At 41.0% G+C, this 24,201-nt stretch overlaps 1 protein-coding gene across 2 annotated transcripts in view; it reads right to left on the bottom strand.

The window, feature by feature from the left end:
• The window catches only part of LOC140730541 (synaptojanin-2-like), a 113,655-nt gene extending 89,687 nt beyond the window's left edge, over positions 1 to 23,968 (bottom strand). For both annotated transcript variants that reach the window (XM_073051146.1, XM_073051147.1), the window contains exons 1-3: positions 23,686 to 23,968; positions 19,906 to 19,992; positions 3,916 to 4,180 (exon numbers count right to left, since the gene is read on the bottom strand). In XM_073051146.1, the coding sequence (XP_072907247.1) occupies positions 3,916 to 4,180; positions 19,906 to 19,992; positions 23,686 to 23,809 (476 nt within the window). In that variant the 5' untranslated portion in view covers positions 23,810 to 23,968. The remainder of the gene's footprint in view (positions 1 to 3,915; positions 4,181 to 19,905; positions 19,993 to 23,685) is intronic.
• Between the last annotated feature and the right edge of the window lie 233 nt (positions 23,969 to 24,201).

Here is a 24,201-nt window from a genome sequence, read left to right as displayed (position 1 = left end):
GCTGGTCTCGGTCCAGCATTTTATCTGTGAATCTGTGTCAAGGTTCCCCAGTAAACTGCTTGCACATGCTGAAGGACCAATCATATTATCACAATGTATATCCTGTATTGCAGATTCTCATTGAGATATTCTCATCTGCATTCATTTTAAACAAGCACATTTTCTACATCTTCAGCAACTCAAATTTCACTGCATTTTCAACCCCCAGGAACCTGCCACAACCCCATTTTTCTTCTCAGGTCCCTGCCTCAAATTCAGCCCCCTCCTCCTCTCTCGTAAACCTGCCCTAACTCATGCCTCCTCCTCTAGGACACCACTCCAGGGAGGGAAGCAGCTACTGAGGCACACAGTATCATAGGATTATTTAAAAACGCAAACACAAGGAAATCTGCAGATGCTGGAAATTCAAGCAACACAAACAAAATGCAGGTGGAATGCAGCAGACCAGACAGCATCTATGGGAAGAAGCACAGTCGATGTTTCGGGCCGAGACCCTTTGTCAGGACTAACTGAAAGAAAAGATAGTAAGAGATCTGAAAGTAGGAGCGGGAGGGGGAAAACCGAAATGATAGGAGAAGACAGGTCCTGTCTTCTCCTATCATTTTGGATTTCTATAGATGCTGCCTGGTCTGCTGCGTTCCACCAGCATTTTGTGTGTATTGATTATAGGATTACTGAAGTGTTTTGCAAGTTCCCCTGCTGGTTATTAATGCACATTAATACTTAGCATAGAATTCTGTATTAAAGCTCAAAGGAAAGTATCGTTTGGACAGTTTTGGAACAGAATGCTTTCCAACAATGCTGTAACATGCAGTGTGAGCCTTTCTTCCCTTTAACCGGTCTAAATTGACAAAGCATCCCCTTCAAAATTATTTTCCCACTAACTGGAAACCATATTCAAAGAAGCAAAATATCGAAGTGTGCACACACAACTAGTACTGTAGTCATACATACTGGATGTGGTTTGAATCTGTGCAGTGAGGGGCATTCTGCTGAGGTCAGAACTCCTTAAGTTTCCACTCATACAAGTTTAATAATCAATTACTTTCATGAACGTGAAATATTTAATTCAAATACCATTCCCATGCATCCAAATGAGAAAGGTAGCTCATCAAATGTAACCTACACCCAAAGTACTGGTTACACAATATACTTCCTTTGTCCTTTAGCACAGTGCTGCTGGCTGTACTTCAGTTTCAAATTACGTTAAGTTAGTAACATACATGGCCATTTTAATCCTGTGGCTTTCTCATATTGCGGGCAATGACTTTGCTGTACATTCCAACATACAGCTACCATTTTGAATAGAGAGTTGTTGAACCTCCATGTTCACCGTGATCTCATGCCAAAAGCCATTTATACTTTCCTCCATCCCCAAAGTATTCTCCCCATTAAATACTCAATCCCTCATAAAAACTCCATATATGCTTCAGAATGGAGTGGGGTGATGCGCAAAACTCATTAATCGGCACACTGGAATGTGTTATTTTAAGAGGCTTTCATCATTAGATATTTCTCCCCACATCTCATCTCATCTCCAGCACTCAACAGCAAGTGTGGTTGGGAGTTACAAATGTGATTGCAAATGGAGCATTTAAAGGACCAGTCCATGGTTAGAATTGGGACAACAGAATGAATTAGGAGAAACAGCACTGATGTGAAAGATCAGCCACCATCTTGCTGAGTCACAGAGAAGGCTGCGAGGATCAGTTGGCCTACTCCTGCTCCTGACTCTGCAGGAGAAATGCTTGCCCCGTAACCAGTTAGGCTGGAGGTGACCAAGAAATGCTGAGCCATAGCACACGATTCAGTGCAGGAAGCTCTTTAAAGAACTAACCACTCAGGAAAAAACTCAAGTCACTTGACCTTTCACCCACGCCTATTGTGCAGATAATTCCACCCCATTCCTCATTTCACATATTTACTTCCTCTCCACTCACTTAACCTGAAAAAGTCACCGTCATTTTCTATGTGCTCCGATTGCAGTTTAATTCATACACTTGAAAATAATAAAGCAGCTCCTACCTGCATACAACTAAATGTGGCAAGTGACACACACATACACATCACTCAAGTACTGAGCCATGTCTTTGATCAGGATCATTAACTTTTCCTCTTGTCAGAGATGCTCAGTTTCCAGTGTTTTCTGTTTATTTCACATCTTCTGCAACGGTTTTATTAAAAATTGTCACAATGTCACATAACCTGATCTTTACTTTTTCAAATATCATTAATCCAATCAAACAACGGCAATGATATTTTCTGTTTTACCGAGCAATTGACGACATATGGCGTCACTCTCCTCACTTCCAGGTTACCAGGTCAATTTCAGTTTTACTGTTGTTACAGCAACCACAATTTCTTTTCCCTACAAAGGGTGAATTTGGCCTTAAAGTGGTGCCAGATGGCACTAACTGTTGCCAAGCATCATTATATTTCAAATGTCCCATCAATGAACAGCACGAGCAATGACAACTGGATGTAATGTTACTCTTAGTGAGCAAGTTACATAAAAGGTGGCTTGCTGCATGTACTACTCTAAATGGGCTTAGGTTAGCTGTAACTTGTGTTTTCCTCACCTGTTCTTGAGGGTGATAAAAACTAGTCCCCAGATATTTGCTTCTACTTTGTCTTTGAAATAACCCATACTGGTGAGTGAATGCAGTTAATTTTGACGAACTGTTTAATTCATCCATGAAATGACAGCTTCTTTAACAGGAGCAGGAGTGGCTATTTTCAAATGTTGCAGATGCATCAGTGCCCCAAGAATTATCAGGTACAAACATAATACAGGTTGAGTATCCCTTATCCGAAACGCTTGGGGCTGGAAGTTATTTGGATTTTGGAAGACAGTGAGATAGATTGGGATTGCCATCACTTACAGCTCTAAATTTATGTGCTACTGCTAAGCAGTTTTTATCTCTAGCTTATTCATCACACTTACGTACTCAACAGTATAACTAATTACATACTATTAATATAATGAAAATATAACGTGTGCAGGGTAACAAAAGCAGGATTGGGAGAATAGCTGAATCAGCTGTTGAACAACAACAAACAATGGCAGGCTTTCAGTCTCCACCTACAACGCTGTAACATTTTGATTAAAAAGTTACAGTACAATGTATTTGTATTTTACTAATTTTGTAGGTTTTATGTAAGGTATAAAACAATAAGTATTGTAGACTTGCTCTGGCGCTAGATTTTTGTGATCAGCAGACGCTTTAAAAATTTAATGCCCTGCCTTTTATTAAATTTCTGCAGCCAGCCGGCTGTATATTCACAATTATTTCAATGTTCAGTTCATGATCAGCATACTGATAAGCAGCACAAGCTCACTCCCACTCAGAAGATACACAATCGAGATCTTCGTTTTTTTGCTTTCTGCAGTTTTTTTTAAATCTTTCATTAATTTCTGTTCATTACACACTTCTGAGAACTATCTGTTGTGTGCAGAGACCTGTGCATTGCCTGGGAATCTTCCCAGCATCTGTGAGACTTTCCATTTGTGATGTGATGTCAGTATTCAAAAAAAAAGAATTTGAATTTTGAAGGTGTTTGGATTTTGGAATTTCAGATAAGGGGTACTCAACCTGTATTAATACTAACCTTGTCTATTATTTGCCTGTCACCATTAATTTAAATCCTGGAAATCTCAGGGGAACCTGCACCAACTTCTACATATGCCAGAAAGCAGTTAGGGAGGAAATCATGACCAAAACTCTGCATTTCCCTAATCATAAAGTAGAACTACAACCTGACTATTAACATTACTTAATTTACCATCCTTTGGACGCACAGCTCTTGGGCCCATTTAATCCATATTGCACTATCTTAAATGCAGAACTAGGAAGCTAATATTTTTGAGGGTCATCATTTCTCAGTACAGCTAAATAAAATAAAATAGCGAGCTACCAGAAAAAGTGACTTGCAGTCTCTTCATCCTTTGCAAATCGTTTCTGTGCACAAAGATCCAGATCAAAAGCTGAACCAATCGATGAAAAGTAAAATGTGCCAGTATTTAGTAATTTCCTCAAAGAAATAATTCGCTCTTCATCTGTTGTTTCTTCTTGCAGAGGAACAAACTCTGTAGCAGTAATCTTACAAATGTCAGTGTCACGGATTTTTCCAACTGATGCACATCCTGTCACCATGACCAGAAAGCAGAGTGTGGAGTTACCTGAGAACGAAAAGGACAGAATTACAATTTTCAATTTTTAGCTGGGAGGAAAGAAAAATCAGAGAATTATGTAAAGTTCACGTCCTTCAACAGAAATGGGCCAAGAGGGAGATATAAAATATAAGGCTGTGATGAATAGCAACAAAGTGGAGTTTGAAATGCCATTATATGAACGTTCAAACTGTAATCATCCATTTAGTAACTTGTGATAAGTGCTATTCCCCCATCGTCTATGTGTTCCTGATTAAACAATACCTGGATTTTAAAATGATCATATTTCCAAATCTGCTTGCACAAGCCTCAGGCAATGCATTCAAAACTACAACAAACCAATGAGTATATAACCGTTGTCTCATTTCCTTGTAGCTTTTTACCAATATAATCCATTCACACCATCCTGATATCAAACCTTCTCCCTGCAAGCTCTGCCATGATTTATCATGACAACAAACGCCTCAATAAATAGATGTTGCATCACCTTTGAACCAAAACTCCTTGTGTATCTCTGCATAACTGAATTAATTTGTCTTGAAATATCCTGTATAACTGTTCAATTTTAGTCCAATTATGTTTTTCATTACTTTTTTCTTTGAAACATTTCAAAGCCTAATGCACCTCAGTTATTTTTTAGATAAGATTTCCACTCACTTGCAGTCTTTTATCCTGATACTGCTTTCTTAAGTCCAGTGTATAAGTTACAAAGTCTGTGAGGGAAATGGATTTGACTAACAGCTATTATTATTTTCTCGTACCTAATTAGCTGCTCTTTTCCATAATAAACAGCAGACTAGTTATATGACATGGCGAAGTTGAACATAAATAACCATTGATGTGGCAAGCCTCAGAAAAGTGACAGTGAGCAACCTACTTCAAATATCGCAGTGGTCTGTGGAAGGGATTCATGCACAGGTACATGTTCCTAGGAGTTGACCAGAAATGATAAGGGATTTGCCAAATATTTCCAAATCAGTATGTTGCGCATCCTGGGGAAACTTGTATGAAGTAGTTTTCTCCCTGCACTGGTGCCAGAGTACATCAATACAGGTTTAAGAAGTGGTGTTAACATTACAATGATGAAAGACAGAGGAGGAGAAGGAGAAGAAACAGTGAGATATGATAAGGATGTGGTGCAAACCAGAGGAGAGGCAGGTGTCAGTCATCTTTGGGGATAGCACAGAAGATTGATTTTATTATTTATCATTCACCAATTCCAGCTGGTTCCATGTGTTGTATATATTTGGCCTCTGAACATGGCTTGGGGGTGACATTGCTCTATATGCCATGTAACATCCCACTTTCCCTACCAGCACTGTCACAGGCCTCACCAGTTGGATGCTCAGCAGTCAAAGCAACTGAGAGGATATTGAACAATTTAGCATCAAGGTTGGGGTTTATGACCAGTTGATCCTTGACCCTGAAAGAGTTGGCAAGTTACCAAGCTCGAGTGTCTATAAAAGGTGTAATACATTGAACTGTGGTGATTGATGGCAAGGAAACAAATGCAAAAACAGATTAAATTCTGTCATTGTGTTGCCTCTGTTGACATACATAAATGTGTTTTAATAACACTTATTTTTCATGCCGTTTTGGTCTCTTCCGTGAACTGTTTATTTTACCCTCTCCAGGCAGAAAGTCAGTATACAAAACCTTAAAAATCAGGTTATTTTAACAGTGGCATAATACAAGGTGCTCTGATGAAAAAAAGTGGTGCATAGATATTGAATGCAATTAAAGGCAAATGGAATGCTGGTCTCAAGTGGACTAGAATACTAAACAGAAAACATTTAAGTGTACACAGCTTTGGCCAGTCTTCTCTGCAATACTGTATTCAGTTTTTGGCAATCATCTCATTGGAGTTTTGACTACATAGAGAATTATTAGACAAATTCTGAGGCCTACTGGGAGCCACATTTGAGGCTGGGTTTGTGTAATCTGACTTGTATTTGTCCAGAGTATAAGACATTGCAGGGTGATTAGGTAGATGCAGATTAATTACCGGTATTTGTTTTTCTGGGAATCGTAAATGAGTCATTAAGTTAGACCTCGGCCATTTTGGAGTGAAATCATAGAAATATACACCAGGATATGTTATTTGATGCTTTTGCTGGCCAAAACAAAATGCTATTCTGGCAAATCCCATTTCCAATCTCTGACCAAAGCACCATGCCTTAATGAAATTCAGTTAATTCTATTGGGCAGGTTATGTCATTCTTAGGCCAAACTCCAGATACCAGGAAGAAACACACTACTCCAAGCTGTTATTGGAGGTTTTCCAAAAGCTTTCTTCACCTCCCATTTCTACCTGTGCCACCACTTTCAAGTTACAATGTACCTCTATCCCTGTGCTGTTCTGCTCAAGGCTTCAAGAGATGTAAGGCTATGGCACTTAAATACACCCACGAACGAAAGGATAAAGGTGTATTTGTAGAGATTTCACATTTCAAACCTCCTAACAAATGAAGTACTTCTGAACTGTACCAATTGTAATGAGAAAACGTGCAGCCAATCCGTGCAGAATAAAATTCCACAAACAGCAGTAAAAGCAAAGTACAAAACTGGCTACTGATATTAAAGCATTATTTCAAAAAGGCATAATCTAATGGGCTTAACACAGTGAGCTAGGGTGAATTCCTGGCAAGCCTATTTGTACAAACTTGATTGAGGGATAAACAATGCTCTAAATCTTAGGAAAACCATGTCCTTTCTTGAATAGTATTTTGGGATATTTTCATATACCTGAGACCGAGGTAGAGGGCAGAGCCTAGTAACGTCAACAAAAGACATTACTCGCTTCAGAGTATCATCTCCTCAAAGTTACTCTGGAGTTTGTTTAAATTTAACATTCAAGCTTCCGGAGCAGGCTTGAACCAAAAACCTGCCTCAAAAACAACATGCTTCTACCAAGTCAATAATAAAACTCTTGGCTTGTCTTCAATTACAATGCAGAGAACTCAGAGCACTTAAGCAAAACCTCCACTCAGAACCAAGATAATTTAAAACTCAAGGTGGATCTTTGTTATACAAAGATGCTTGTCTTTCTGCTCATTCAGAGGCCCACTGCCTAGTTGCAGAAAAGAAATTAGTAGGTAGGCTTTGTTTTCAAACTCTGAACACAATTGGTCCTTTATCAGCCTGCCCTTCTGTAAAACACCGGGCCCTGACATTAAAGGTCAATGATCAAAAACATGAACCAATTCATGTCTCTGCGACACATCTCAGCAAAGGTAGAGAATGTTGATGAAATACATCACCAGCATCTTCCCTCATGCCAAAGTCCCCAGCACCATAGCCTTCATTATATCCATTTAATTCCATTGGGCAGGCTATGCCATTCCTATGCCCAACACCAGATAGCAGAAAGAAACACACTACTCTGAGCTGTAAATGGAAAGCAATTACCAGGTTACTGAAGGTAAAGTTCTGAACACCTCCTTAAGGAAATGGATCAACCACACTGAATCCTGGAAAACACTGCCCCATAACTAAGGTAAACTACAGCATTTGGAAGATCTTTGTGAACCTTAGGCCCACATATTAGAAGCATAAGAAATTCAAGAAAAATAAAGAGCAGGTTACTCAGTCCTTCAAGCCTGCCCCATCATCCAAAGTGTACACAAATAATCTGCCCCAGCTTCATCCCATCTGTACCAGTTCCTCGTTTCTCCCAATTCCCTAATCTTTCAAAAGAGAATCTACTTCCTCTTTAAATGCTCTCAATGGGCTGACTTCCAGAAACTTCCAGGATAGAGAATTCCAAAGGTTCATCACTCTCATTGAAAAGTTGCAATACATTTCAGTATTGAATTAATTCTTCCTTATATTTTTAAACCATGAGCCCTTGCTCAAGATCCTCCCATTAGAAAAAAATCTCAACATCTACCCTGTCACACCCCCTCTGGATCTTCTGTTTTAGTAAGATCACACCTTAAATTTGTTAAACACAGAAGAATATAGAAAATAGTTAAAAAGTCCAAAAGTAGAAGATATTTGACACAGTGGTGTTTTAAATGGAATACCGAAGTTGATGGCGCTGAATGGACAGAGTAGTTGGCCAACAGGAAACAGAATACGGTAGGTCTTTTCTCTATTTGGCAAGATGTAAAGTATTTGTGTGCCAGGGAGAATGATGCTGCAGCTTCAACTTTTTAGTATTTATGTGAATGACCTGGACCCAGCCACCGAATGTGCAGTTGCTAAATTTACTGATGGCACACATATTGGCTGAAAAGTTACAAAAAAAACACAAGGAGAATACATAGGTCTAAAGATAGGTTATGTGAACGGACAGAGCTGACAAATGGAAAATAGTGTGGGTAAATGTAAAACTGTCCATTTTTGCAGGGAAGAAAGTTTATTACAATAAAACTCAGATAACCCTTGGGAAATTGACAGTGTCAAAGTAGCAAATTTTGTGGATTTTACTTGTTCATACTCAAACCCACAGTAATATAGCCAGTCAGGTGACCTTAAGAGGAGCAAGAGACATGCAAGCACTCTTGACTTCTGTTCTGTCACAAAGTCACTCATGGTACTGGCCTGAACCCCAATATTTGCTGTACAACCAGCCCACAGGCCAGATTCTGGCCATGGCTACACATCAGATTGTTGGCTCTGGCCACACACTTCTGGACCCTCGGCTCACACTCCGGCCTGATGGTGAAGTCAAGTGCTGGACCATCTGAACAAATCAGAGATTTACAATATTTAATTCAAAAGAAGATTGCAGAGGGATCCAAGTAAACTCAGCATTTGATTAACAAAAGGCCAGTCCATAAATACAGCAAGTAATTAATAAAGTTAACATCACTGTTTATTTTTGGATAATCAAAAAAGTACACAAGTTATAAAAATAAAAATCTGCAGATGCTGGAAACAAAATAAAAATAGAAAATAATTGGAAATACTCAGCAGGTCAGAAAGCACCAATAAAAATGAAACATAGTTAACATTTCAAGTTGAAGACCTTTGGTCAGGTATCTGTTGACTCTGCTTCTCTTCCCATAGACACAACCTGACCTGCTGAGCATTTTCTATTTCAGGGAGACTACGCTTTAGTTATAAAGGGCATTGCTGAGGCCACATAGGGGTACATGGGACAGTATCTATCTCTTTATAGATGAATTGGAAATAATAGAGGTTTGCTACATTAATATTTGAAATAAGCAATATGTCCCAAGGAAAGATTTGACAGATTCACCTTGTACCTTCCAGAGTGCAGACAGCAGGTAGGAACTTGAGTAAATCATTCAAAATCCCAAAGATCTTGTTAGGTTGGAAGTGAAGAGGTTATTTCATTTTCTGGAAGAATATACAACTAGGGTTCCTGATTAAGAATAAGGGGTGATCCAATTAAGACACTAGGTGAAGGAAGTCTCAAGCCTCTGTAACTCTTCCTCAACATATTTGATAAGCAATGTGATGAAGCTTACTGTAGATCAATGAGAATGCAGAAGACGGCTGGACTGGAAGCTCAAATCAGGCTTATAGACGGAATAGAATCATTCCTTAATGAGATCACCTAATATGTGCCTACTTCTTCAATAGCAGACCACACTGTGTTTCATAAATCTGGTGGATGTTTGAACCTTGAACAGAAGAGGTGAGGGAAGGGATTAAAGGGCAGGTAACACATTTCCTATGGGTATACATGAAGCTTTCATGGAAATGGCAATAGATACTGAGAGTGATCTCAGAGTGGAAAAGCAGGAAGTCAAAGGAAGGGAAATTCCATTTGATTGATAATTGATGAGAAGTTGAGCACAAGGGGAAACCTGGCTTCGTTCAACAGAAGTTCCAAAACTAAGGTTTAGTCCTATTATTAGGCAAGGAACTCAAGGTTTATTCCTTTATTTCTGTGCTTCCAAATAATGTTAAGATGTGATCATATTTATTCAGTATTAACTCATGGTGCCTTTATGACAGTTTGACAAAACAAAGGACTGATCAGCACCCCTTCACCACCACCCTTCTTCCATCTGGCAGAACTCATCCTCAATAATTTCTCCTTTAGCACTCCTACCTTCTCCAGACTCGAGGTGTAGCCATAGACCCCAGCTGTGCCCGCCTTTTCATTGGCTACATGGAACAGTCCATGTTCCAAGCCTTCCCTGGTAATTCTACCTAACTCTTCCTCCACTACACTGATGACTGCATGAGTGCTGCTTCATGCACCCATGCTGAGCTCATCAATTTCATCAATTTTCACTCTGCCCTTAAATTCATTTGGTCCATTTCTGACATTCCCTCCCTTTTCTCGATCTCTCCATCTCCATCTCCGGAGAAAAACTGTCAAAGATATCTTTTACAAACTATCAATTCCATGGCCATCTTGACCATACCTCTTCCCACCCTGTCTCCTGTAAACATGCTATTCCCTTTTCTCAGTTCCTTCGTCGTCACCACATCTATTCTCAGGCTGAGGCTTTCCTTTCAAGGACATCAGTGATGTCCTCCTTCTTCAAAGAACAGAGCTTCCTTTTCTCTATCATTGATGCTGCCCTCAACTGCATCTTCTCCATTTCCCGGATATCTGCACTCACCAATCTTCTCGCCACCTTAGCAGTGATAGAATTCATCCCGTCTGAACCTTTCACCTCATGAGCCTTCGCATCCAGCACATCATTCTCATCCACCTCCAAAGGGACCTTATTACCAAGCGCATCTTTACCTCCCTCCCGCTCTCCACTTTACACAGTGATTGCTCCCTCCATGATTCCCTTGTCTTTTCGTCCCTCCCCACTAACCTCCCTCCTGGCACCAATCCCTTCAAGTAGGCAAAGTGCTACACCTGCCCATCTACCTCCTCCCTCACCTCCATTCAGGGCTCGAAACAGTCTTTCCAGGCATTTCATCTGCAAGCAAGCATGAGGAAATCTGCAGATGCTGAAAATTCAAACAACAACACACACAAAATGCTGGTGGAACACAGCAGGCCAGCCAGGCAGCATCTATAGGGAGAAGCACTGTCGACGTTTCGGGCCGAGACCCTTCGTCAGGACTAACCGAAAGGAAAGATAGTAAGAGATTTGAAAGTAGTGGGGGGAGGGGGAAATGCGAAATGATAGGAGAAGACCGGAGGGGGTGGGATGAAGCTAAGAGTTGGAAAGATGATTGGTGAAAGTGATACCAAGCTGGAGAAGGAAAAGGATCATGGGATGGGAGGCCTTGGGAGAAAGAAGGCGGGGTGGGGGGGGGGGGAAGCACCAGAGGGAGATGGAGAACAGGCAAACAACTAAATATGTCAGGGATGGGGTAAGAAGGGGAGGAGGGGCAATAACGGAAGTTAGAGAAGTCAATGTTCATGCCATCAGGTTGGAGGCTACCCAGCCGGTATATAAGGTGTTGCTCCTCCAACCTGAGTTTGGATTCATTTTGACAGTAGAGGAGGCCATGGACAGACATGTCAGAATGGGAATGGGACATGGAATTAAAATGTGTGGCCACTGGGAGATCCTGCTTTCTCTGGTGGACCGAGCGTAGGTGTTCAGTGAAACAGTCTCCCAGTCTGCGTCGGGTCTCACCAATATATAAAAGGCCACACCGGGAGCACCGGACGCAGTATACCACACCAGCGACTCACAGGTGAAGTGTCGCCTCACCTGGAAGGACTGTCTGGGGCCCTGAATGGTGGTGAGGGAGGAAGTGTAAGGGCAGATGTAGCACTTGTTCCGTTTACAAGGATAAGTGCCAGGAGGGAGATTGGTGGGAAGGGATGGGGGGGAAACGAGTGGACAAGGGAGTCGCGTAGGGAGCGATCCCTGTGGAAAGCAGAAGGGGGGGGGGGAAGGGAAAGATGTGCTTGGTAATGGGATCCTGTTGGAGGTGGCGGAAGTTACGGAGAATTATACGTTGGACCTGGAGGCTGTTGAGGTGGTAAGTGAGGACAAGGGGAACCCTATCCCAAGTGGGGTGGTGGGCGGATGGGGTGAGGGCAGATGTGCGGGAATCTGCTGGGGTTGTCTGTTGTATCCTGTGCTCACGATGCAGCCTCCTCTACATTAGTACGGCCTTCATAAGTTGGAGTGGTGCTTCATCAAACACCTCCACTCCATCTGCCAAAAGTGGAACTGCCCAGTGGCCAAGCATTTTAATTCCGATTCCTACTCCTGTCTTGCCATGTCGGTGTCAAACTGTGGCCACTCTCGGGGGAAGCAGCAACACCTTATAGTCCATCCAACCTGTTGCAATCAATATCCATTTCTTCTTTCAGTAAAAAAAGTATTTCCCTCCCCTTCACCTCTGCTTCTCTTGCCTACTCTGGCCTCTTACCTCTTCTTGCCTATCACCTCCCTGTGGTGCCCCTCCTCCTTTCCCTTCTCCCATGATCCACTCTCCTCTCCTATCAAATTCCTTCATCTCCAGCCCTTTCCCTTTCCCACCCACCTGGCTTCACTTAATACTTTATAGCTATTCCTCTTCCCCTCCCTCAGCTTTTTATTCTGACGTCTTCCCCTTCCTTTTCAGTTGTGAAACGTTGACTGTTTGTTCATTTCCGTAGATGCTGCCTGCCCTGCTGAGTCCCTCCAGAATTTTGTGGGATTTCCAGCATTGCAGAATGTTTTGTGCTAGTGAACTGAGGAATTAATTAGTAAATTAAGTATGAAAACATTCAGAATGCAGAAGCTGTATTCATATAATAACCATATAACAATTACAGCACAGAAACAGGCCATCTCGGCCCTCCTAGTCCGTGCTGAACACTTACTCTCTCCTAGTCCCACCGACTTGCCCTCAGCCCAAAACCCTCCATTCCTTTCCTGTCCATATACCTATCCAATTTTACTTTAAATGACAATATCGAACCTGCCTCTACCAATCATGAGTAATTGTATTCATGAAGCAAACAATTTAAGAGAAGAGTTTACATCCAATGTACTGCTGAGAAGGAATTGACAACAGACTTACACTATCAGTAGCTTTGGGATATTTTCCTTCTTGCAGTTTCGTTTTTGTTGAAACTTATTGAAATGTGCCTTAATAAATATATAAACAGCATGAATCTATTTTTGATGAAAGAGGGGATGTCTGATTTCCATAAAGGTCTGTGCTCACTACATCTGATCATACTGAAGGAACTGAAATGTACAATGAGTAATATTGAGCACCTCAGAAACTGCTGCGGAAACAACATGACAATCATTCCACACAGAATAAATTCCTCAAATAAAAGAAATCATGGAGTCATTGATCTATTGATGATCATCAATCATGACAAACCAGCACCAAGAAACATATTCATAGTAAGCATCAATCACAGCCATTGGACCCACAGCTAACATCAACCTAGCTCATCACAATGACCGCTGAATCCATTTCCATCACCTCTAGCTAAATCAATTCAGATTCTAACTTGATTCCTGGAAAAAAAAGTTACACAAAAATTTCAAGCGTGTTTCCAGGACTTGAGGAGCTGAGCTATAGGAAAAGTTTGAAGAGGTTAGAATCTTATTATCTGGTGTGCAGAAGAATGAGGGGTATACAAAATTATGAGGGGTACAGATCGAGGGCAGGCGTTTTCCACTGAGGTTGGGTGAGACTAGAACAACAGGTCACAGGTTAAGGGTGAAAGGTACAATAATTAAAGGGAATCTAAGAGGGGTACCTCTTCACTCAGAGGGTGTTGAGAGTGTGGACCAAGCTCCCTGCCAAAGTGGAAGATGCAGCTTTGACTGTAACAGTTAAGTGAAGTTTGGACAGGTACATGGACGGGAGGGGTATGGATGACTATGGTTCAGGTGCAGTCTGATGGGACTTTCAGCATGGACTAGATGGGCAGAAGAGCCTATTTCTGTGCTGTAGTGCTCTATGACTCTTTTATTCTAACCCATTATCTTAAACCTGTAGTTTCTACTGATCCAACTGCCACAACAAAAATCATTCCCCCACCCACTCTTATCAATGCCCTCCTGGAGGATGAAGGATTTGTTGGGTGAAGAGACAAGAAATTGAGGTTGCTACGTGAATAATGCTTAGGGTAAAAAGTTATAAAAGTTGTCATAAAGGTGAAAGAACTCTCCAGGTTGGTTAGTATCTTGTATTTTAAAAATGACCACGTGAAAGGCCAATTTATGTATCAGCTCACAGGCTAAATGATCCTGAGAGCAACCAAGCAACAGATCACTTGTGCAGCTGAGCTGCCATTCACTGTCATGAGTCACTTGGGGTCAGGGGTTTTGTATAAATCTGGAAGTTGAGGCCCAAAGTGTTCCTTGGTCAAAGGCCAGCTATCTGGGAGTCTGGGTCAGCAGGCACTGAGAAGACCAGCGATCCACGGGTGAATATCAAGACGCTGGTCCATACAGGTGGAAGTGACAAGGGCTTGTGAACCCCCAGGTCACCGGGGTTGGAGGTCCACGCGAGTCCAGAGGTCAAAACCATGATTGGTCAATACTCAGAGGTTGGCAAAGTCCAATGGGAAAAGCTGAAGATCAAAGTCCAGAGTTCAGTGAGTCTAAGGTAGAAAGCCTGAAGGTTGAAGACTGAAGTTGGCAAGTCAGAGGTAGAGGTCTGTGAGCCTGGGCCAGGGACTGGGGGTTGGAGGCCTAATGTCTGCCAGTTTGAGAGTCCAGGGCCAAGAACTGGAGGCTGGAAGTGGTCTGAAGTGGGGTTTGAGGACTATCTGTGTATATGAGGGGGGTGGGTGAATGGGAGGGTGACTAGGTTTGCTATTGATGCCTTGTTTAGTTCTGTTGTTGCTGCTGCTGCTTGCTTTGTTCTGCTGAATATTGTGAGCATCCTGAGTTGGCACTAAAATGGGTGCTGATATTCACAGATTGCCCCCAGCACATATTTGGGTGCATTGGTATATTTCCATGTACATGTGACAAATAAATCTGAATCTCATACTTAACGTTCTTAATTAACATTCATAGTTAAAATACAAAATTCCAAGCAAGCTGGAAAATACTTAAAAGGATTAGCTGAAGATTCAGAACACATGCTTGGGTCTGCTGGTTAGCTTAAGTACATTTCCTTCCATGAACATTTCAGATTGATCTGAAACACTGAAAACAGTTAGGAAACTAATAAGCCCCAGATCTTCAGTTACCTGCTGGCAACAGATTCCTTATCACCACAAAGCTACTGGAGAAGAAAAGCTGGTTTCCAGGTTGAACTAAATGTGCCTTGAATGTTGTGGGTATTGAAAAGCCAGCTTTGACTTGGGTAGGTGATGTTGATGGGTATAATTGGTTGGCAATTAGATTTATCAACTCCTACCAGATCGGGAAAGTACTTTGTCCGCATAAACAACCACTTTCATAAAGCAGGGGTTTTTTTCCTTTCGAAAGGTGCATGAGCAATGTTATATTGTACCCACAACCTGCTTTGTTTAGTGAACTTAGAACACCAAAATTATTTTAGAAAAGACACTGTAGAGAGTTAGTCATTCATGCTTTACAGCAACACCATTAATTCCTAACCTGACAAAAATGTTAAGTATTTTAGGTGATACAGAAGTCAATAAAAATCCAACATTTCTCTTAACTAAAGGTGCTATAAATAAACAAAATCTTAAATGATGGAAATCTCTCTAATTCTGTTTACTTGACTGATCCTACTTGTTCTTACCATTCAAGGGAAATGTATCCTCATTTGTGAGGTCTCATAAATAGACCACAGAAACTGTGCTTCCTTCTCCTTGGAGCAGTAGATATTTGATAGACCAGTGTCATGAAGGGTTCAGATAAACTAAAACTATTTTCAGTACCTGGGAAGTCAACATACTGACAGCAGAGTTTGTGTGAAAAACAAAAATAGCAATGTATGAGAGGAAGAAATTATTTAATATGAGGCATATTTAGAGTTAGGCATATTCTGGCATCTTAACTCTTGCTTTTCAGTCCTTAAGAAGGATCTCGGCTTGAAACGTTGACTATTTAGTCATTTCCATAGAGGCTGTCTGACCTCCAGAGTTCCTCCAGCATTTTGTCTGTGCTTAGGTATACCATGTCCAATTTGCTTTGGAAATGGTTTCAGTAGAACCATCAATAAAGGATCAATAGATGGACGAGAGAAAAGGAATACCAAGGATATAGTAATGGGTTCAAAATGTAACTCTTCTGAAAACTGGGGCAGAGTGGATGGGTCGGTGTCCTTTCTCATTCATAATTCTAGGTAAAATTAGCTGGAATAGTTCCTGTAAAAATTTGGGCAAACGGGCCAGCATATCAAACAGAAACACACTATCCCCATAGATCACATGCTGCTTTTAACTCCTGCTCTCCTTCAACCAACTGATTTCACAGAGTTGGGTCTGTTCCACTCTGCATTTCAGCCCAGCTGGTTCATGCTGACCAAGGTGCTCTATCCAAGCTCGTCCCATCTGCCACCATACACCACCTTCTAAATTTTTCCACTTATGTACCTATCCAAGTGTACAAGATTTCATCACTTCCTCTGGCAGCTCATTTCATATCTATTTCACACTTTGTGTAAATAAGGTGACCCTCAAGTTCCTATTTAATCTTTCCCTTCTCACCTTAAACCTACGACCTCTGCTTCTTGATCGGAGGAAAAAGACAGAGACACCAACCATGTGAAAAAGAACTGAGTACATTTACCCTATCTATGCCACTCATGATTCTACACACCTCTATAAGGACCTCTCAGTCTCCTATGCTTCAAAAATTAAACTCCTGGACTGTCCAACCTCTCCCTATAACTCAATCCCTCAAGTCCTGGCAATATCCTTGCAAATCTTTTATACTCCCTTTCTAGTTTAATAACATATTTCCCTTAATAGGCTGACCAAAACTGAACACAATACACCAAGTGTGACCTCACCAGCATCTTGTACAACCTCACTACGACCTCCCAATTTTAAACTCAATGCCCTGAATGCCAAAAGCATTCTTCACGATTGTCTCCCTGTGACTTCACTTTAAGGGGGCAATACACTTGTATTCCAAAAGTTCCTCTGTTCCAGAACACTCACCAGGGTCCTGCCATTTATTGTTGAAATGCTAGCTAGATATGACTTTCCAAAATGCAAAATCCTGTTCTTTTCCATGTTCAATTTCATTTGTCATTACTGGTTTGCCATTTACCAAATTTCCTTTGGTATAAAATTTGAAATCTCTATTACATGAGAGAGCAACACAATAATGTAGCAGCTATCGCTGCTGCCTCTTGGCTTCCAACACTGAGATGGATGGGAGAGGGAACGAGAAAATCAAAACTTTCAGTAAGAGAAAAATTCCTGAAAGGTCTGTGAGAGAACTTCCTTGACCAGCCTAAGCTGTACTGGATAGGGGTCTGGAAATGAAATCAGACATGGTGTTTTGGGAAACTGATTGTTATGATATGTAGCATTTTTCTGAAAAAGGGCATGTTCATTCAGAGATACGAATTGTCAACTGGAAGAGAACTAGCTATAATAAGCTGAATGAATCAGGCCAAAGCTAATTGGAAATAATCACCAGTAGCTATTAAAACAGAAAACGCTGGAGATTCACCAGTTATTGCTGGAATAGAAACGGCAGTGAATTTAACAATAACCCACAAGTCAGAACCAGCCAATCTATACTTCCTTTTCTATCCAAGACATGGCCATCAATTCTGGGTGCTTCACCAATCAAAAGCCTTCTGAAAATCTGAATATCCAACATTCACCAACTCTAATGCATGTACAACACTAGATATATCCAATAGATTACTAACATAAGATTTCTCCACCATAGATTGCTGTCAAATCTGCTAAATTCTATTATTATTTTCTAAGTCTATATATACTCTTTATTAAAACTTCCAGCATATTTCTTACTACCAATGTATGATCTCAAATCTTAATTCTCCATTTTATCTCTTGTTCCTTTCTTTCATAATGGACTCAAATTTCTATCCTCCAGGATCCATTCAAAATCTATAGAATTTTAGAAGTTAAGTAACCCAACACCAGTCACTTACACCTCTGGGATTTAGAGCTTTGGGATTTATCAGTTTTTAATACTTTCCTTATTTACACAAGGCCTTGACTCTCTAGCATTTCTATGAAGTTCTTTGAATATAAATAAAATGTTGTTAATAGCAAGAGAATAAAAAGTAGCAGAGGAATTAATCCCATCATCCCTCCATGTACTTAAAAAGCCTTGAACATTTTAAACTACTTAATCTTTGAGGATAACTGAATATGGTCATAGACAGACTGCTGAATTGACAGACGTAGAAGAAAACTGAACTGATGAACAAAAAGATGTAACATATAGTAAATAGCACAATATTACAGATCAGGGAAATCACAGGAAATGTCATTCAATGGTGGCTAAAAAACAAACTCCAGCCTAATCCCACGTCCCGTTCTTAGGTCTATTGCCTTACAGATCACAACAGGCACTTACTTTATGTGTGGTGTGCTTCGACCTCTACTGCCCTCTCAGACAGTCAGTTCCAGACCCCCAACACCACCTGAGGTAAACGTTTTCCGTATCATCTCTTTAATCCTTTTACCCATTACTTAAAGCATGATGCAGACACTCTGGCCTGGCAATGAGTCCATATCTTTAGAAATGACGACAGTCAGACAAAATCCCTCCATTTCATATAGAGATTGCACTGATCTCTATTTTAAACACCAACATTTTCCCCAGGATTAAGACATGCTAGGAGACTTCAAAATGGGACAATTCCACCCACCAGCCCAAGTCACTCCATTCTCAATGGGGAACTGACTTTGATGTGAATTTAAATTCAGAAGTCACAGTCTGATACTAACAAAAGACAGAAGACTAAATGCCATTAGAGGCACATACTCTTCAGAAGCCAAATATATTTTAAGTAGCTATTGTACTCATCCTGGATTTACTTGGGTCTGAAATTACATATCATGCTGTCCTCCACAGCCAAACATGGTGCTATGAAGTCCTATTATGAGCTATCGAACCTATTCTGGAATCTATCCTATACAGCACAACAGTAATGCCACATAACACATCAATGAACCAGATGGGCTTTCAATTCCAGATTATTTAATTAATCAAGTATACATTGCACATTTGTAATAACAGAATTTCAACTCTACCCGTGGATTGTTAACCCTGATGTCTGGATTACTTACTGATCTGGTAATTTAACCACAACACCATAACTGGAACAACAATTTATCCTATTTTTAAAGAAAGATAAATATTGAGGCCATGGAGTACAAAGGTAATTGTAAAGTGTTATAAATCACTGGCTAGTCTTCAGTGAAGGTAATTGTCCAGTTTGGATATCAACATCTCATAAAGGAGATGTATGAGGAGATTTATCAAAATAGACAAGGGAGAGAAGATTGTTGTTCTTGGAAAGCGAAGGATAGAGATTTAATAGTAGTGTTCAGCATATGGAGGAGTCTTGATTAATTTAATGGTGAAAGCAAAAGTCAGAAAACAAATTTCAGATAATTGGCAAGAAAAGTAGAATGGGTTAATTCATATTACAGCTGGTCATAATCTGGTAGAACATTCCACAGTAATTTTAAAAAGGGAGTATACTTGAAAGTGCATTCTAGTATGAAATAAGTTGGCATTTCAAAATATCTTGAAGGTAATGAAAACTAAAAAGCAGAAAAGCATATGCATACATACACTATCAACATATCAGTTTTAATAAAACCAGCATTATAGAATGTAAAAGCACAGATTTGCTATTTTAATCTTTGTATTTAAAATTAGATGTTTTATAAAAGTGATTCCTATTTTACCTGATCCCATTATATTCAGAAATTTTAACACCACCAATTCACTTACCATTCTTAATTCGAAGTACACCCAGACAGCCGTATGCATCCATTATTTTCTCATAACGCTCCTTTGCAACCTCCTTCTCTACTGATGCTGAAACAAAACCAAACATTCCCATTACACAAATGACATGTGGGATCTAACTGGAATTTAAATAGTGGTTACATAATGAAAGGGCTGTAACATCCACTAAAGGCAACTCAAAACAAATATAAATTGCACAGTCCATGTTCCCACGCAATTAATGCGATCTGCTTCGTAACTCCATCCCCTCTCCCTTCAAGCTTTAAACTGTTAATATTTCTTATCCTTTAGCTCTCGGTACCAATGGACTTACTTGTGTGTTGCTTCTGGTAATACCACTGCTGAACTCCTCACGGCAAGTTGTGACGTCTATGAACACAGCATTTAATATCTTCTGCAACACATACAAAATGCTGGAGGAACTCAGCAGGTCGCAGCAGTATCAATGGAGGAAAATGAACAGTTGCTGTCTAGGGCTGAGACCATTCAGCAGCACTTGAAAGAAAGTGGGCAGAAGCTAGAATAAAAAGATAGGGGGAAGAACAGATACACAGACTGGCAGGTGATAGGCTATACAGGTGAGGAAGAAGGTAACTGGGTAGGGGAAGGGGAGGTGAAGGTAAATAAAGTGAGAATCTAGGAGGTGATGTGGAAGAGGCAAAGGGGTGAAGAAGAAATCTGTTAAGAGAGGACAAGTGACGACAGAATAGAGAAGGAGGTGGCAATTAAAGAGGTGATGGACAGGTCGCAAGGTTTGGGGGAGAGGGGTGAGAAGGCACAGGAAATCAAAGAAAACAGAGGGGAATGGTTACGCCCCTTCTTTTCCCTTATTTCTGTGGCCCTATCACCCCTCCGCTTCCCGTCCTCCACCGATCACCTTCCTCTGGTTCCCCTCCTTTTATTCCATGATCTGCTATCTTATCTGATTCCCTCTTCCGCCCTTTCCTTTTTGTTCAGCACCTATCATCCCTTAGCTTCACACATCATTCCCACTTTCCTGCTCATCTGGACTCACCTATTACTGCCAGCTTGCCTCCCCGTCTCCCTTTCCCCTTCCTTTATTCTGGCTTCTGTCCCCTTCTTTCCAGTCCTGGTGAAGGGTCTTAGCCTGAAACATTGACTGCTTATCTCCCTTCCTAGCTGCTGCCGACCTGCTGAGTTTCTCCAGCATTTTGTATGTTAGTCAAGATTTCCAGCATCTGCAGAATCTCTTAGATCTGATATCTTCTCCCATTACTGGTAGGTTACTTTTCTTTCAGACCTAGTCACAGTGCATTTGTCATGGCTAAAAACATATCTACAATGAACTGTGCAGCATGAGTCCTTCAGCCCACAACATTGCGCCAAACTAGATAAGGCTATTCCACAATCAATCTAATCCTTCCCACCTTCACAGTCTATACCCCTTCATTTTTACGACATCCATGTGCCTCTACCACAATCCCCGGCAGTGGATGTCAGGCGCCTATCACACACACTCTGTATAAAAACAATCCTACACAAAACCTTGAAACAACCTTTTTCATTCTTGCAGACTGAACGGAATTCAAAACCAGACCAGAAATTTGCAGAGGCAACAGCCAATCTATGACAGCACATCCCAATGTCAAGTCCTGCAAAAAGTTCTCCCATTAACCTTGAACTGACCTTTGAGATGTAATCAGTGAAAATATTTTTACAAAGAGAATACTTCAGCCTGTCTAGTTGAATTAAGCTCCCATCACTGCAGCATCCTTCAATTCACATCAGTTTACATGATCAGAACGAAAGCTGTACATGATATTACTCTTATAATTCTGTATAAGTTGCACATCACTACAATGGGGATCTGTCAACAGTGACATCCAATATTAATGGGCACTGCTAGAAAGTAAATAAAGGGTCTAGGCCCAAAACACTGTTTATTCCTTTCCATAGATGTCTGACCTGCTGAGTTCCTCCAGCATTTTGCATGTGTTACTCTGGATTTCCAGCATCTGCAGAATCTTGTGTCAATTCCTGTGCCCCCCACAGATGTTGCTTGAGCGGCTGAATTCTTGAAGAGATTTGCTTTTATTTGCTCCAAATTCCAGTATCTGCAGTCTCCTGTAGCTCTAATAATCTCCTGCATAGGAGATTCCTGCCCAATGAAATGTTCTCAAACCATTTTGTGGAACTTCAAGGCCATTGTTTTCATCATTCCTCAAGATTTCAAAAATGAATACACCTTTGGATCTATGTACAAACCTACCTCTCTTGTTTAGACAATGTCTGCTCTTACCAAACTGTTAACAACATAACTGTCAAAAAATAGCATCGCAATACAGGATTATTTAATGCAGGTAACAATTTCAAAACAACATCACACAGGACAATTAAGAGGCATCCTTGAGATGCAAAACCAACATCTACTTCTTCAGATGAATATTAAAACCACAAACAAACAGAAGGTTATTAGGTGTGTAGGCTGGGAGAATGAGTTTTTTTTTCTTAACCAACTATGAATTTAAAGTTTTAGAAGTACTTATTTCAGGCAACACGCAAGACATTCACTCCACTCTCATCTAACATTAACCAAACTGCATCCCACTGCAAAGCAATCTAAATAATTTGACATTAATTCAATTCAGGTCTGTAAGGTATTAACTAATGGAAACATATACAGAATTGTACTTCCCTGCAAATGACTCAACAAGGCAGGAAAAAATTTGGTACAATTGTACTTTATTATTAATCAACTGTATTTACATCTATACCTCAGAGAAAATCAGTACATACCGCAAAGAATTATGGGAAATTAATGTTAGTGTGTTCATGTATTTAAGGAAATTATACATTTGCAATTTGCAATATTCGGTATGTCATCAATTATCACAAATGTCTCGACTGTACTTCATCTTCCATCCCCCTGTCGAACCTGTGTGTCCCTTTGCAATTGGCTCACAGTCTGCTTTCTCACCTCGCTTTGCACTGTCAGAACCCCTGTACACAAGCTTAACTGAGTTGTGTAACTAGATGAAGACCACCCCTCTTGAGCAAATAGACACGGACTAAAACCATACACAGTCTTACATCTCAGACTTCACTCCCTGCCATTGGTATAACAGCCAACATCACTTTGTTAGCTAGTTGCTCGCTGTTGCGTGATGTATGTTGTGGTGCGGTGGAAATTCCCTTCATACGAAATAAATTGCCTTCGTTACAATCCTATTTACTTTTCTCCATTAACACCTTGGTCCCACCAATATAGTTAAAAAGTAGTCCAATCTCAAAACCATACTGGCCAGAACCTTAATGCCAGAGCCCAGTGAAATGCAACCTCTTCTTCCGAATATTTACCTCTGATAATTTGCATAGCAGTCAAAAACTAATCAGGTTATTACCATGACATTCTGTTTCCCAATTTAGTTCCCAACTTCGGTTAATGCTCACGCCCTCCCACATACACGCAAACTGAATATCCGTGCAGAAGACTGATATAAAGTATATTTTACAAAGATTTCTGCATTAACCAATGCCGGCAAGGTGAAAGTGTGTGAAGGGCAAAATACAAATTTGTCAATACCAGTATTTTGTTTGAGTTCGATTTTTTAATATCGCATACTAAACCAGGGCTCAGTTTATAGGACAGATCTCCCCTTCTACCTGGAAGCCCAGAAGCACTCCTACCCCCACCCCCTACTTTTTGCTGGGGGTTTTTGCGTGTTCCTAGGGCTAAACTGAAACGGATAAGTCCCAAGGGTGAGCCCTATTGCCACCCCGGAAACGCGGGCGACTACTCACACACGACGGCCACCGCACCCGCCTTGAACAGCAGGCAATCCTGGCGATTCCTGGAGCCCAGCAGCACGCTACAGAAACCGGGCTCCCGCTTCTCAAACACTCGAAACCCTTTGGTCAAAGCCATGGCTGCGCTCCAGAGAAAAACTGGTCAGAGTGCGGTGCGTTTCCCAAGTCTGGCTTCCATGTACGCAGCGGCTCGCCACCTACGGTTCGATCTCCGCGGTAACTTTGCCGCAAAACCGACCACTCCCGCTACCCAGCCTCAAGCTCTCCTTCCGCCCTGTCCAAGGTGGATCGGTCTCAGGGCAGCACAGCCAATAGCAAGTACGGAGCCGAGAACTCGTCCAACTTTCACTTGGTCGCGAGCGCCATCAAGAGGTTGCAAACGAAGAGGCAATTGCAGGGGCTCCGCAATGGTACCAGTACTGTACGCCAGTACCAGTTGATGGGGAGGGTGGAGACCCTCGGTGGTCCAGAAGAAATGCCCGAGCTGAGTTAGGACTCTGGCACTTTGCG

This window comes from Hemitrygon akajei, chromosome 7, assembly GCF_048418815.1.
Source record: "Hemitrygon akajei chromosome 7, sHemAka1.3, whole genome shotgun sequence".
In the NCBI taxonomy this organism is placed as follows: domain Eukaryota; kingdom Metazoa; phylum Chordata; class Chondrichthyes; order Myliobatiformes; family Dasyatidae; genus Hemitrygon; species Hemitrygon akajei.
Note: the sequence above shows the minus strand (reverse complement) of the source record. Positions and strands in the feature narration are given on the sequence as shown.